This window comes from Ovis canadensis, chromosome 17 (genome assembly GCF_042477335.2).
Source record: "Ovis canadensis isolate MfBH-ARS-UI-01 breed Bighorn chromosome 17, ARS-UI_OviCan_v2, whole genome shotgun sequence".
NCBI lineage: Eukaryota > Metazoa > Chordata > Mammalia > Artiodactyla > Bovidae > Ovis > Ovis canadensis.
Window position 1 is genome coordinate 63,445,951 of NC_091261.1, and position 16,060 is coordinate 63,462,010.

The following is a 16,060-nucleotide window of genomic DNA, read 5'->3' on the forward strand; positions in this document are numbered from 1 at the left end:
GTTTTCTGACCCTCTTACTGCTATTTAAATTGCTCAAAGAAAAGGAAATTATTGTCTTTAATTGTTTTTAATGTGTCAGAGAAATGTTTATATACATGTGGGAGTTGAGTAGAATAAAATACAGAAGAATATATGTAGGACTTAAAACAGATCCCTGATACTGGGAATGACTGGGGGCAGAAGGAGAAGGGGATGACAGAGGATGAGATGATTGGATGGCATCACCAACTCAATGGACAAGAGTTTGAGCAAGCTCCAGGTGATAGTGAAGGACAGGGAAGCCTGGTGTGCTACAGTTCATGGGGTCACCAAGAGTCAGACATGACTCAGTGACTGAACAACAACAAAACAAATCCCTTTTAAATTAAATGGAGCACATCATAATATACGTCATGTGTGAAAGTGAAAGATGCTCATTCATGTCCCATTCTTTCCAACCCCGTGGACTATACAGTCCATGGAATTCTCCAGGCCAGAATACTGGAGTGGGTAGCCTTTCCCTTCTCCAGCGGATCTTCCCAACCCAGAGATCGAACCCAGGTCTCCTGCATTGCAGGCAGATTCTTTACCAGCTGAGCTACCAGGGAAGCTACTGCTGCCCATCAAGGCTTTCTCTTTTCCCTGTGAAATATCTCCAGTTTTATGAAACATTTAACACTGGATATAATTTCCAGAATTTTGGACTTTGAGGCTCCCTTTATCTTGGTAGACAGCAGTTCTCTAATGTTCCCTTAAAATACTGTAGTCTGACCAAACCACAGCATTCTAGAGGTTTGTGTAAAGCCCCATTAATTTTGTTTGCTGTTGTTTTCATAAGGATCATTTGGTTAAAATGCCAGAATTCTTTCCCTTCCAAAGTAGTCTGAATATTCACACCTCAGTGTTTGTCAGCAGCAAGGGCTCAGCAGACACTTTTGAGAGCTGATGAAACCTTCAGATGTTTTCCCAGGAGAATTGATATACACACTCAGTTTCGGGTGAAATCTCAGGAAGTTCATGGAGCCCACGATGCTCCCGTGTTCCCTAGTTTAGTAGCCAGCAAACCAGTACAGTAGGCACTGGGCACATGTGGCCATTTGAATTTACACTAGCCCAAGTTATAAGTTCCCCTTCTCAGTCACACGCGCCACATGTGTGGCTAGTGGCTACCACAATGGACAGTGCAGATCAAATCCTTTTACATCATGGCAGAAAGTTCTGGGCAGCGCTGGTAGAGACACTATGGTCAATTTATTTTATAAACCAATACATGTTTTTAAAACCCATTTATTTTGGTCATCAAAGCCTAGCAAATCAGTCTGCATTTTTTGTCAGTTACATGTATCACTGGGACTAAATCAGTCTCAGGCCAGGTTCTTCAGTAAGTAAGGGTCTGTAAGTTAGTTTGAAAGGCAACAGTTTATAACACCTCCTCCCTTTTCCCTTTTTTAGTTAAAATATACTCACTTTTTGTAGTTCTTTGGATTATGTTTTTAAAAATTCTTCTATGAATCCCTCCTACAATAGAAATTACTGGATAATTCGGAATGGCAGGAAAAGAATCCCATGCCTTGATGTCAAACTACTGTTTGTATCTTCTAGTTAACTGTCAGGAGTACTTCAGAGGTTGTTTCAAAGATGAACCAATAGAGTTATCTAGGTTTTGCAAAGCTACAGTTGCTTTGCATTATCCTTTTATGAACTCCATTCATCCAGTTTCTTTCCCCTGTTATCCAGATAGTTTCTATGACATTTACCGTAAACTTTTTTTTAACTTCTATGACTTAGGTTATGTTAAGTTACTTGGGCTTGCATTTGTCTGCTTGATTTCATTTTGTTTCCATTCTTTCCATCTTTTGTCTCTGTAGTCGCTAACTTACTTACTAACATCAGCCAAAAGAGAAATTGAACTAATGTCAGAAGAGCTGAGGGGTCTGAAATCAGAGAAGCAGCTTCTTGCCCAGGAGGGGAATGCTTTAAAGTTAGAAAAAGGTTCACTTCTATCCAAACTTGTAGAGTTGGAGGCCAAAATAACTTTACTTCAGGAGGACCAACAGAAGCTCTGGTCAGTAAATGAAACTCTTAATTTAGAAAAGGAGAAAGTCTGGGAAGAAAAGCAAGACGCTGAAAAGCTTTATCAGCAGGAACAACTCGATAGAGCAGCTTTGGCTGTGGAGAGAGAGAAATTACTGAAAGAGATCAATATCGCACAGGAGGAACTCTTGAAGATAAATATGGAAAACGAGTCTTTGCAGGCTTCCGAAGCAAGCTTGCAGGCACTCACAGAGGAACTGCAGTTCAGCAAAGATATTCTAATGGCCGAGTCTCAGAAGTATCGGGAAGAAAAAGATCGCCTGGAGAATCATATCAAGAAGCTGGTCACTGAAAACCTCGCGTTGGCTCAAGATAAAGATGAAATTATTCAGAAGCTTCAGAGCTCCTATGAGGAGCTGGTCAAAGATCAGAAGAGCTTGGTGCAGGAGATTGAGGATCTCACAATAGAGAAAAAGTCAACTTTGGAGAAACAGTCAGGTCTTGACAACATGTGTATAGCCCTGAAGGTCGAAAGAGATCATCTTCTTCAGGGCAGCAAAGACCTGCAGTTCGAGAAGGACATGCTGCTTCAGGATCAGGAAAAGCTGAACGCCAGTCTGGAGACTGCCCTCCAGGTCAAACATCTGCTCAGCACGGAAGCCGGCGAGCTCCGCGCACAGCTGGAGGAGGCCAGCAAGGGCCTGAGGAAGGCTGAGCTGGAGATTCTGCAATTGCAGGCCACGAACACGAGCCTCACAAACCTGCTGGAAGAAATTAAGACCAGCCGGGAGATCACAGACTCCGAGTGCATCCAGCTTCTGCATGAAAAAGAGACCTTAACCTCATCCGAGAGAAGGCTCTTGGCTGAGAAAGAAGAACTGCTAAATGAAAATAGGCTCATCACCGAAAAACTCAGCAAATATTCGGAAGAGTCCACCCACATCGAGATGAACCTGAATGAGAAGATCACGTACCTCACTTCTGAGAAGGAGCTGGTTTGTCAGAAAATCACCAAGCTCAAAAAGCAGCAGGATAACCTCTTGAAAGAAAAATCGGTACTGGAGATGCGGAATGGGGATTTACTGGTAGAAAGAGAGAAGTCCATGAAGGCCATGGAAGACCTTAAAAAGAAATATGATCAAGAGTCAGCCAATAGAAGAATCGTTGTGCACGAGAAGATGAAACTGCTCAGCAATCTCGATGCTCTGAAGAAAGAGCTTCAAGAGAGGGAAAAGGAAAACCAAGAGCTCACGGCCACCAAGTGCGATCTCTCTCTGATGCTAAAAGAGGCCCAAAACGCCAAAAAGATGCTAGAAAAAGAACACACTGACGTATTGCAAGCCAAGGAGAGTTTAAGTGCTGAACTCAAGGCCTGCTGTTCTGAAAAGAACATCTTGTTAAGGGACGGGTTGAATCTGCAAGAAGAATGTCAGAAGTTAAATGAGAAGGTCCACACAATGCAACAGTCCCTCGTGCTGGAGAAAGAAGCCAGGACGCAGAACAAAGAGGCCTCCTTGTACGAGAGCAACAAACTCCATGGGAGGGTGGCGCTCCTGGAACAGGAGGTGGAGAAGCTGAGAACCTGTACCCAGGAGCTCCAGTCTGAAAACTACACGCTCGTCCAAGACAAGACCAACTCGGAGCAGAAAGTGGCTGACATCATCAAGGAGAAGGAACTCCTGAGTGCAGAGACGGCGCGGCTGGCCGCCAACATAGAGACTCTGAAGAGTGACTTTGCTGCCTTGTCCAAGTCCAAGTTGGAACTGCAGGAACTGCATGGCTACCTCACCAAGATGCTGGACGACCTGCAGCTGAACCACGAGGTGACCCTGGCTGAGCAGGCCAAAGCGATGCAGGACAACAGAAACCTTCTGGCCGAGAAAAGAGAGATGATGCTGGAAAAGGACGAGCTCCTGAAGGAGAAGGAGAAGCTGGCCGAAAGCTACTTCCTCCTCCAGAAAGAGATCAGCCAGCTGGCCAAAACCAACAGCCACATCTCAGCCAACCTCCTGGAGTCTCAAAACGAAAACCGTATTTTGAGGAAAGACAAGAGCAAGCTCACTCTAAAAATCAGAGAGCTCGAGACTCTGCAGTCCTTTACGGTAAAGTGGGAGGTTCAGGGATTGGGCCCCTGGCCTTAACCCTGTTCACTAACCCTGTAGTGGCTGAGGGAACGTGCCTTCATTTCCAAAGAAGGAAACGCACCCCATTTAATCACTTGGTCAGGTATCTCAAGCTGTTTGTTACCACCTGAAAGGGCAAGTGTTTACCAAATGTCTAATTGCTATCATCTCTCTCCATTAGAAAAGATTGCAAACTGTGAATAAAAAGGATAGATGTTTTTTAATTTAGGGAGAATTTTTCTGAGAAAGGCAACCATAGTTCTTAAAGGCTTAAGAACAATGGTAAAATGGTCACATGTTAAAACTTAGTATCTTCTATGTGGCTTTAATTGTTTCATAAATCTTCCCTCCAGTTACTGGGAAGGTATAAAGGCAGAATTCTCAGCAGCTGGATTTTAATGCCTTAAAAGATTTTAATTCACTTCTGTGATTTTATATTCAATACTGTATCAACTAAGGATTGGTTTCCATGTGTATATTATCTTTTTTATTCACAGCCATGCTTGTATTCATTGCCTACAGCTTCTCATAGACTTGGTCATTCAATGCTTCTCATGAAACACTTGAGCCTTAAATACTGTAACCGCCCAAATAATTACCCTTTTTGTTTGAAAAGTTCCCAACCGAAATTCCAAGTGATTTCAAAAGCCCCAAATTCGAGATAGCAAGAAGAGTATTTTAAACTTCTAACAGTAAATATGATTAAGAGAAAACATTTGACCACAGAAGGATGTAAGCCTTTCTTATCAGTGAACATTTCTCTCAAACATAAGTCAGAGTGATGAGCACCATTGTCAGTGGAACTCAGAACTTAGAAGGCGTAGGTTTATAGGGATCTGAAAATACGTAAATTGCATATTTCAGTTTGGCTTGTTGAAAAATGGCACAGAAAGTGTCTATAACTTTGTTCTGCTTGTTCGTCTTGATCTGTCTGTCTTGGCATGGGGTTGGTTACCGGCTCATCGTCTCCGTGTGATTCCCTTCACCACACAGATCCTGAGCCTTGTGGCCTGAGCGTTAGTCACCCCCTCCCAGGTTGGTAAGGGGTGCCCTTGTTTCTCACACTGCTTTCTCACACTTAGGCTGCTCAAACCGCTGAAGATGCCATGCAGATAATGGAACAGATGACCAAAGAGAAAACCGAGACACTGGCCTCCTTGGAAGATTCCAAGCAAACAAATGAAAAACTGCAGAATGAAGTAATCAGATTTAAATGGCTTTTTGTACAAAGGACAGCCTATCGACTTCATGGAATTCTTGATGACTAACTCAGGATGGTTTATTTACTTATTTTTTTTGAAGTGTGGCCTTACACAGGTTTGATCTATGTTAGTGGAGTCGCATGTACACCAGGATGGTGATCCTATGAAATAAAGTGTATTACTTCATTACCAATTTAGTAAGATCAACCTTTAAAAAAGGAGGGGAAAGCCCTGGTAGTGTGGGTTTCTGCGATAGTTGTTTACTGACACAACTGCTGAGAGGAGGTACCAGTGGCATTCTCTAGCTTTTGTGTTTTTTGTCTTAAATCATGTGTATTTTTTTTTTCTCCCAAGTGCCTCCCAACTTTGAGCCACTGGACTCCATCCCTCAGCCCTGAGTTTGACATCGGCCTTTTTCTTGGCCTATTTCAGTACTGCCTCCCTTATATCTCATTTTGAATCAGTCACTTCTGGGTCTCAGACAGATTTGTGGCGTCAGGGTAATTTTGATTCTGTCCAAAAGTAGCATTTCTTATCCTTGCACCTCTCTTTTGATGCCTGCCCGCCCCCCCTCCCCACACCCCATACCAGCCCTTTCTTTCTTTGGAAAGCTGTTACGTAAATCCAAAGCAGATTGCTTCGCCGAAATAGTTATGTGAAGTTCTATAGAACTTCAGATGCTTTTTAAAGTGACAGGTGAGATGTTAAGAAGTTAAAGCCAGGGAAGATCCAGACAGGCACACTGAATAGCTGTCGTAAAGATCAGGTCTCCTCGTGATAGCAGAGCAAGGATTGAAATCCATAAAGGCATAAACATTTTGAAATAATTAGACGGGAAATAAAGCTTGATGTGGAAAAGAGTACATTTATGATTGAGTTGACAGTCCTAAGAGAACAAGACTTAAGCTGAAAACATAAAAGCATTAAAAATTATAGATGGTAATCGATTGAAAGCTAAAGTAAATAAGATTTTAAGGAATGTCCCTAAGCTTTGAAGGTAGATTCAGAGCGAATCCCCTGTTTCTATAACTTACCCCTTGGTGTCTCGTTACAGCCAGAATACTGACTGGATGAATCATTTTCTGGTCTCACTGAACATTCCATGAATCTGGAATGTTAGGGAGCATTAAAAGGAAGATGGTGGTGTTAAAATTTGCAGGACACTTTCCAGGGCTCCTGACTTCCAGGGCTCCTGACAGGTAGCATATGGTAGGACAAAATGACCTCTGGCTGGAGGAGATAACTGTACGAGTCCTAGAAAGCCAGCATGGCACCAGGAGCACACATGTGTGATGGGTCACCCATGACAAGCTCCCCGTCCTTGGGGGCTGCGTACCTAGAACTCCAGCCACCTGCCAGAGCCTGAGGTTGGTCATGTCCCCACTAATTCCAATAATGTGTCTGCTTTTCCCACCAGAGGCCAGGCCGTAGGCTGGCCACATCCCACGTGGGCAGGTGATGGGACTGAAAGTGAGTGAGTGCTTTTCAGTCTCGCTATGTGGTCTTTCCCTTTTCAGACTGAAGTTCAGGTGAATAATTAAATCTTTCCCATCTACAAATATCCCAGGAGTTTTTATAATGAGGATTATATAAATTGAAATTTGGCACTGACATTGAAAAATATCATATCCTAAATTACTAGTCTTGCGGGAAGAAAGGAATGTGTTTTCATTACAAAGAATTAGTCCTTGATGTCATGCCTTTGCAATTTATTTCTAATGTTTTTATTTTCTAATGCATGTTTTAAGATGCATCGTACATGAATAGCAAGCTCAATGATAAATTTTAGGAATTGTATAAAAATGAAAAAGACCTTTTGCTTTATGTTGCAATTTAGTTTGACCTTTTGGCCAGGTGTACAGGGAATGTCTGACTTAACCTATGGGGAAGGCTGCAGTTTATAATAGACTTGATCATTTGTTATCTCTTTACCCAGGTGATCTTTTTTTTAATTTGTTTTTTTGCAAAGGATTTTAATTTCACCTGTCTAATGCACATTTTCATGAATGATTTGCCTATCCACTTATGTGATTGAAAAATGAAATAATTTCATTAAGTTTTTTTCTCTTGGTCTTTAAGTTGGATACACTTAAAGAAAACAACTTGAAAAACGTGGAAGAGCTGAACAAATCAAAAGAGCTTCTGACGGTAGAGAACCAAAAAATAGAAGAATTCAAGAAAGAAATGTAAGTTTACCCATTATGAAAGAAATTATGGAACTTATTTAAAATTGCAAAAGTAGAAACAGTGCTAGTTACTTTTTTCAAGTACTTGACAAGTGTATAAAAAGTCAAAGTAATAGTCTCCATCCTGCCCCTGCTAAATGCCATTGCAGCCCTTGAGAATTCACCCCTATAACCACTGTGAAGTTGGGACTATAGCTCAGCTACAGGGTCAAAATGAAATATGTGCTGGCTGGTGAGTTACAACACTTGGAATTCAAATGTGACTTGATAAAACCTTTTGCAAATACAAGGGGAAGTAGAACTTTTTCAGGTAGTATGTTTATATGTATGTGGAATCTAGAAAAATGGTAGATGAACCTATTTGCAAGGGCAGGAATAGAACAGACACATGGACACGGAAGGGGAAGGTGGGACAAACTGGGAGATTGGGACTGACTTGTATACACTTCCAAGTGTAAAACAGATAGCTAGTGTGAAGCTGCTGTATAGTACAAGGAGCTCAGCTTGGTGCTCTGTGATGGCCTAGAGGAGTGGGATGGGGGTGGGAGGGAAGCTCAAAAGGAAGGCATATATGTATAAATCATGTATATATGATTCATGTTGTTGTACAGCAGAAACTAATACAACATTATAGAGCAACTATACCCCAATAATAACATTTAAGAAAAATAGTATGCTTATGTGGTAGCAATCTCAACATTAGGAAACATCAGACCCTCTATTAATTAATCCCTTAAAATTCTTTCAATAGGGGGTGGGGGAAAGCATACACTTTGAAGAGCATCAAATAGTCTTGATTTTAAGAGTAATCTAATCTTCTGTCATGGACATTAAATGAGCAGAACTTTGAAAGCCTCTTTCTGATCCAAGTTTACTCATCAGTCTGCTCCCTGTATTTTAGGCAGACAGGCTGCCCATGTTTCCTTTGTCAATACTGCCTTTCAAGTTTGGTTCTTATAACCGCTGCAGATGGTTATTTATCTGGCGCTGTACGTAATAGTTACAGAGTAGATTTCATTTTGCTTATCTGTTCTGAGAACTACTCTGTATCAACTGTGTGAACCGAACATTTAAAGCCAGTTAATCTGGTGAACGTTTGAGTAAGCCCCTTCTGCTAGGTACAGTTGAGCTAGGAAGGATCCAAAAATGAATTGTATGTGGACTCTGCCCTTCAAGGGCTTGTATTATTTATTTCCAGTTCTGATCAAACAAATAGATGAGATTCAAACAGAGACAAAAGCATCAGTTCCAAACTCCTCTTTCCAAGTTGCCATCCTCAATACTACTTGTTGATCAAGCTTGGGTTAAATTAGTATATTATCTCTAGTTCTTCTGTGAGTTCCTAAAATCCTCCTAGAAGAGTTCTTCTCTGGGCTACTTACCTGAGATGGACAGCTCACAACGCTGACAATGGATCCTTTCGTCCAGCCTTAGTTTTAGTGATATTTCTCTAGACGGTATTTAAACAGCTCCCAACAGTTCCATTTACACCTATGTATATGTGTAGAGTTGTGGTGGCCACTGGGAGAGGCTTGACTATCCTAGTGTGCCAAGGCTAAACAGCATAAATGGAAGCCGCCATTGCTTTTTCTATGATGGGGAAAAAAATTTAAAGCTGTTGAGAGAGGGGAGGTTCAGCTACAGTTTAGGATCTGCCCCCACCCCGTGACACAGTAGCTCTGCCGGCCTGAGGGTCTGGAGCACTACATTGACTTCAGCTCATTTGTGTCACACAGGCATCTGGTGAGGGAGGATCTGAGCATCAGGAGAAGATTCCCTCACCAACCTCCCTCTGCCATAATCCCACCTCTGAGCTCCCTGGGCCGCACTAGGTAATGGAGGGGCAGGGCCAGAGCGGACGTATCAGAGAGCCCCGGGGAGTCAGATAAAATCCCCCTGTCCTGCAGCACCATGCAGGAGCCTCCTGTAAGGGTCGCCACACTGGTGTAGGGTTCATGTGTCCCCGTCCTCACTCAAGTCTTTCTGTTCTGTCTCCACCCCTAGTCAGCATGGGGTGATCTCACTCCTTCCAAGAGAGCGGCTTACTCTGTTTGCCCCTTTTTGAAAGACCCCGTTGAATAACAGAAGCTGAGCTCGCGCCTGTAGGCTCACGGGAGCAAAAACCCATGAGCCGTACTGCCGCCCACCTCCCATAGGCCTGCCTTCCTCCCAGGGCTGGGTCCCTGCATCTCCCTTTCCCAAGGGGAGTAGTTCACTTGAGGAGGGGCTGCCGTTTTTCCTGGCTCGCCAGGGCTACGGAGAACCTTGCCTTGTGCCAGGCCTCAGAGCGGGACACAGGGGCAGTGGGAGACACAGCGGTGACGTTAGTGAGAAGCCTTGGGAGGGAGGTGTGAGGAGTGGGTTGAAAGCGCCCCCCTGCAAACACACCCCCAGTGACTCATTGTTCCCTGCCTGAGACTTGGCCACATTTCAGGGACCAGCTGATATAAATGTACTGTGTCATGAGAACAGTGCTGCTCAAAAAGAGACCCGCAGTCATTTCACTGTGCTCTGAGCTAGAGAAGGAGCAGCTTTTTGTGTTTTGTGACCACATACCTGGGACCTTCATGCCGCTGGAGCTTTTCAGGTATTTCTCATTACCTGCTGGGACTGGAGTTCCTGGAGGAAAAGGGACACCTCTGCAAACCCACGAGTTCTAATGGGAACCAGCCCTAAGGATCTTGCCCTTGGCCCTGGAAACTCAGCTAGCCCTTGCAACTAAACGTTCCTTTTCCTCTATGCCATTTCCTAAACTGGTTTTAGGAAAACTCTTGATTTTGGCTAGCCAGGTCCTGTTTTTAGTTGGAAAGAGAACAAAATTGTGTATCTCTGGTGTGTAATTTTTGACTCTGAGGGAAAACGATATAAGCAATCTAATTTTGCCTTTAATTACTCACCTGGCTCAGTAGTAAAACTAGAATATACTAGGACTTTCCTGGTGGTCCAGTGGCTAAGACTAGGCCCTCAATGCATGGGGCCCAGGTTCGATTCCTAGTCAAGAAACTAAATCCCACATGCCACAACTAAGACCTGGTATAACCAAGTAAATATTTTTAAAAAGTAGAATATGTTTAGCATGGTAATTATTAAATTTATGATAGATTCCTCAGTAGAATGTTTGCAAGTCAATATCAGCAGGGTTTATTTTGCATCTCAGTTTTAAAACAGTGAGTCATCTTTTGTTTTGCAAGATATTGTTATATATATGGGGGGGAAAAGCAACTTATAAAATTGTGAAAAATATATTTGTAGGTATTTTCAAAATTATTCCTTAAAGTATGTCCAGGAGTTGGGCTGTTGGAGCCTCCTCCATCTATGAAATATACATATCTCCTCTGGTCTAAAGAAAAGGTGAAAGGTGTTTCTATATTCAGATCACAACTGAGGTCTGTCTCCCAGTTCTACCTCTAGTTCTCTTGATTCTACAACTTACTTGGGGCAAATCTTTTCACTTCCCTGAGCTGCAATTTTGAAATCTTTAAAATATAAATAATAACATGAGCCTCCTTGGGCTCTGAGGATGAAATGAGAAAATATACATGAGATCATACTGTAGATTTTAAAACATTGAATATATATCATTTGTATAAATCTTAGGGCATCTTGATATTTCCTGACTCCTTGTTTTAATTTCCCTTACTGGGAGCTCTTAATGGAAACCAAGGTTTTAAAATTTTTTTAAGGATGAAAATCTGTAAAAGAGAAAGAACAGGATCGAGAACTTACCACTGACAGGCCACACAAATGCTGAGACCAAATGGCTCCTAATGAAGGTTTTGACCACTTGGGAATAAAAGGTTTGGCTTATGATGATTTCATCATAAGTAAAATCCTCGAATTTATCAAGAATTGATAGACTTTAGCCAGAAGATAAACTTTACTTATAGTGTGTGTGTGTGTGTGTGTGTGTGTGTTGATCCATAATTGAAATCAAGCCTCCCAGCTTTTGAGTCTAAAATTCCTTCTTAGTTTTTCTTCACTTGCTAAATAAACATCTCTGTCAAATGACAAATTTAATGTGTTAAGAGAATTTTCGTGTCGACATATTGCCCTATATCTTCACAAAGTCAGCCCTATAGGTATGTTATAGGTACATGGAGAATTAAAAATCAAGAAAACTGCAGGTACCAAGTACTGCCACCCATTAGACAACTGAGGTTAAAAATAGACGTGTTCATGCATCAGCAGATGGAATCATACCCAGATGACTTGATTCAGAATTCAGCCACGTATGATAGCTCACTAAATGGAGTGTGGCCAGCCCAGACTTAAAATTCATAATTGCATCAAAACCACCTTCTGTGGTTTAAAACTAAAATCCAACAATCCAATAAACTATTTTGAATATCCACATGTAAAGGATAATTTGGGATGTATATTTTTAGTCAAGTTTAATAATGGGAAGAGGTTTAATTCATATGTTTACCCTGTTCACATTTTATATGCTGATATTCATGATATGTATGGTCAGCAAGTTGTATTTTTATTTGCTTCTTTTAATTACAAGTCAACAGTATAGAAAGAATACAATCAAAATTAAACACTTGTTTTGTAATTAGAAAACTACATTTCCTTTGGGCGTTTCACCTTTAGTCGTCCTGAAAATATACCCAGATTTACGGCAACACTTGATTCTGACAAATGCTAGCAAATGGAATTATCAGCTCTACATTTCTTCCTAAAAAAAAAAAAAAAAGATTACAGATTTGTACAGTTAGAGCAGAATACTGTGGCAACGATGGAAATCACTATCAATGTAGTGAATTTAATTTTCTAATGGAAACAAAAAGGAATACCGGCCATTTCATCTGTCATTTATTTTAGAGAGTAACATTGCTTTTTTGTGTGGGAAGTATTTAGAAGTGGGGTAAGTGTGGGTGGTAAGAGAGTAGATGTAGTGTTGATTAGGTTTGAGGAGAAAAAATATAATAATTGCAGGCAGCAGTCCTCCCCCTGAGAGGTTAAAGCCGTTTGGCCCCTCCTGCAGGTAGACAATCCTGCCTCCTGTTATTACAGATCCTAGCAGGCACGTGACCCAGATATATTTTCCCCAGTGCTGTGGAGTTGGTCCTCTCCCACAGTTTCCTTGCCTGTCTTGTTTCTATGGTAACCCCACACTCGCTGTCCTTGCAGAGAAACCCTAAAGCAGGCAGCAGCTCAGAAGTCCCAGCAGCTCTCAGCGCTGCAAGAAGAGAACGTGAAACTTAACGAGGAGCTGGGGAGGAGCAGGGACGAAGTCACCAGTCACCAAAAGGTCAGTGGGCGTCCGTTGGGGTGGGCACCCCCGGCCCTGCCAGGCCAGCATCTGCTGCTGCCGTGGGCAGGGCTCTCGGAGGCTCCTCGGAGACTGTGCTTGATGTGGTTGGGTCATTCCAGTGGGATCTCAAGTCACCTGTGTTTTATGTCCCCTCATTTTCTAGCATGCTGCTGTAGCACTTGGGTAGGAGTGAGCTGACAGGTCCTTTAAAAAAAAAAAAACAAACACCAGGAACTTGCAAGCAAGGAGAAAATAAGACTTTTTATCAGATGATCTTATGGTAATGCATTTAAATGGAAAGGGACAGTATGTTTTGCCTCCTGCTTTGGTTTCAGTTTTGTTTTTTTCTCTAAGATTTTTTTTTTTTCTTCCATCAAAATTGATTTTAAGAAGAAGGTTCCAAGAATACAGATTTGGTGTGAAGGTTGGAAGCTGTTTTTAAATAGAACTCTGCTTTTCTTTTAAGTAAAAAACAATGTTTAAACAGCTCCTAAGGGAACTGTGTATACCTGTGCACTGATGCATTGGTTTATGAAATGTGTGTTATACCTGGAATGAACTAGAAGCTAACCACAACCCACTTGTTTCCCTATTTAAATTATAAAGGTTTCTGATAAGTTCATTAAACAGTGAAGCAAAACTGATTTTAAAGAATGCCCTATTCTTTTTTTTAATTCTTAAATCAAAATGCTAGACTGTTAGCCACATCTGGCCTCAGAGCAGAAACTAAAAAAAAAAAAAAAGACATTTTAAAGAGAATTTTACCGTGTGGTCATTATTCTTTGCTTTGCATGTCAAGGGGAAATTTTTTTTTCCCCAAGCATACTTTGCAAACATTAATTCTCATTTGGATAGAGTATTCTGGAGTAATTTGTACTGACTGTCCATTGACATGGCATCGTTTGTGGTGAAAGCACTCTTTGGAGAGTTGGTTTCAGACTTGTAAGTCTTCATTAGAGCTCTCCACAAGGACACTCCTTCGTGGGAGAAATGGCCCACCTCCCCAGACTCCAGGATGACAAGTGACGCTCTTGGTGACTATAACTCACCCTCAGTGGCTCTTACCTTACTGTGAGACAGGCACAAATACCTGACAGCTGACCTCCCTATCTTCACAGTCGTTCCCATGAGCCGGCACTGTCATCACTCCCATGTGTTAAAGAGGAAACGGAAGCACCAGAAGGGAGTCACGTGCTCAACCTCATTCAGCCGGTAGTGTCAGAGACGTGTGTCAGATTCTGACTTGGGTCAGGGAAAGAATCAGAGTGGGTTGACTTAAACGGGGTCACTGCACTCTGCTTTGGTCAGTATGTGAGAGAGTAGGGTTCATGAAAAACAGAAGCCCTTGGACCGGACGAGGTTCTTTTCTTCCTGGCTCAAACCAGTGTGTGAAACACTGGGCACCTCTGACATCAGCGTGTCTGTAAGGACTCGCAAGGGAAGGATCTCAGCCAAGTGCTGAGTCTGTCTGTCTCCTTTTATCTCATCTCACAGAACATCTTTGGTGGAGAGCGTGGATCCCACCAGTGGGAGGAACACACAGAGGCCAGCTTCTCATCTTATGTTGTGACCTTGACTGGACCATTGTTACATCTCTTGTGTGTCACTCAGAGCCGGCAAGACTTAGGAGTGACTCCTCACGGTTCCTCAGGCAGAGGTTTTCTGGGCTTCTCTCCATCTGCCAGCTCTTCCTCTTTTGCCTTGGGATTCAAATTTACCTTCCTTTTGAAAAGGTTTTGTGTCTAAAAATTTGAAACTCGGAGACTTTGAAGAGTGGTAGGAAACAGCACCTGCAAGAAGCAGCCGGGGCAGTGACTTCCGTTTAAACAGAGGGTGGAAAAAAAAAAAATATTAGGGGGTGGTTTTGTCCTTTGGGTCTTACTCTGGAGAGAGAAGCAGGCGGCTGGGAACCAAACCATGACAGGCTGTGACACGCGAGACTGTACTTGCTGAGCACTGAGGAAGACTGCAGGTAACACTTCACTTGACGTGCGTACGTCTCAAAACACTGGGGAGAATCTCCCCATTGAAAGTAACTTAGAACCAACCTTAGGCTAATGAAGATTGATTCATTCATCGGCTCTTATTACTCTTACTACATAATCTCCAAGAGTCCAGAAATCTAGACTCCAGCAGTCTACACAAGCCACTTACTTGCATAAAATCACGAATTTCCACTTTGTTGCTTGCTATGGTTGAGCCAAACTATCCATCAGCTTTGTTCAGAAATATACTACAGAGTTGGGCAGAAACCCTATTCAGAAAAAGAACTGAGGCGGTGGGGACTTCCCTGGTGGTCAGTGGTTAAGATTCCATGCTCCCAATGCAGGGGGCCTGGGTTCGATCCCTGGTCAGGGAACTAGATCCTGCATGCTGCAACTGAGACCTAGCACAGCCAAATAGATTAAAAAAAAGAAGAAGAATTTTAATTGTGCTGTAAGACTCTCCAGCATTTCATGCTAAAGTGAAGGCAGTAAAGACTGAATGTGGGACAGATAAACACTGACCTGGACCTGAGTTCCTTCCTGTTCCCTTTGCTCAGCGGCGCCACAATTCGCTGACCGTGTTTCAGTCACTGAGCAGATTGCTCTGCCGTTGTTTCATAGAATCATCATACCTGCAATAGTGAGGTTACATTATAGGAAGGAAGCTGAGGCTCAAACATGAAGCAGTTTACCAAGGACACTGCCAGGCAGCGGAGGAGCCAAGATCAGAACTCATGTCTGACTAACTCGTAAGTCCATTGGCCTGCTACTATCCTTTGCTGAGAATAAAACTTATTTCTTTGTACTTCATCATTAACTGTTAAGATTAAAAGAAAAAAAGAAAAACCCTCTGAACTAGGAATGGAGTAGGTGGGGTCAAATAGTACTATAAAAATGCACTTTCAATCCTACCATTACTTTTTTTTTCTGCCTCAAATACTTATTTTGCTTAGAAAACCCAAGGGATCCCAGAATCTGTTCTGTTATCTTAAGGCTCTCACTGGGAATATTGGCCAAGGGTTTTGATTTCCTCAAGAAGCCCTTCATGAAGAGAACTATTTCATTTCCTGTGTGTTATTTGGAAGTGAGATGATTTGTTGCAATAAAGGAATCCCTGTGTCCCTGTGACAGTGGTTTTGTAGAATGTCCTCTCCTTTTATCGTTTTAAAAGCTGATATAGGAAGCTCTGAAGTAATGAGGGCTAACAGAGAGCAGGACTGGCTGATGGAAGGTAGAGAGATGATCCACTCTGTGCTTCATTAGAACCCACATCTGCCTTGATTGACACGTGGGC

At 42.3% G+C, this 16,060-nt stretch overlaps 1 protein-coding gene across 8 annotated transcripts in view; it reads left to right on the forward strand.

Moving 5' to 3' along the window:
• CLIP1 (CAP-Gly domain containing linker protein 1) overlaps positions 1-16,060 on the forward strand; it is a 116,020-nt gene that overhangs the window by 75,559 nt on the left and 24,401 nt on the right. For 6 of the 8 annotated variants that reach the window (XM_069557769.1, XM_069557768.1, XM_069557770.1 and 3 more), the window contains 3 exons: positions 5,219-5,335; positions 7,418-7,524; positions 12,658-12,778. In XM_069557769.1, coding sequence (XP_069413870.1) covers positions 5,219-5,335; positions 7,418-7,524; positions 12,658-12,778 — 345 coding nt within the window. Of the gene's footprint in view, positions 1-5,218; positions 5,336-7,417; positions 7,525-9,260; positions 12,314-12,657; positions 12,779-16,060 lie in introns of those variants that run through there. The other 2 variants (XM_069557774.1, XM_069557775.1) reach the window with 1 other exon arrangement.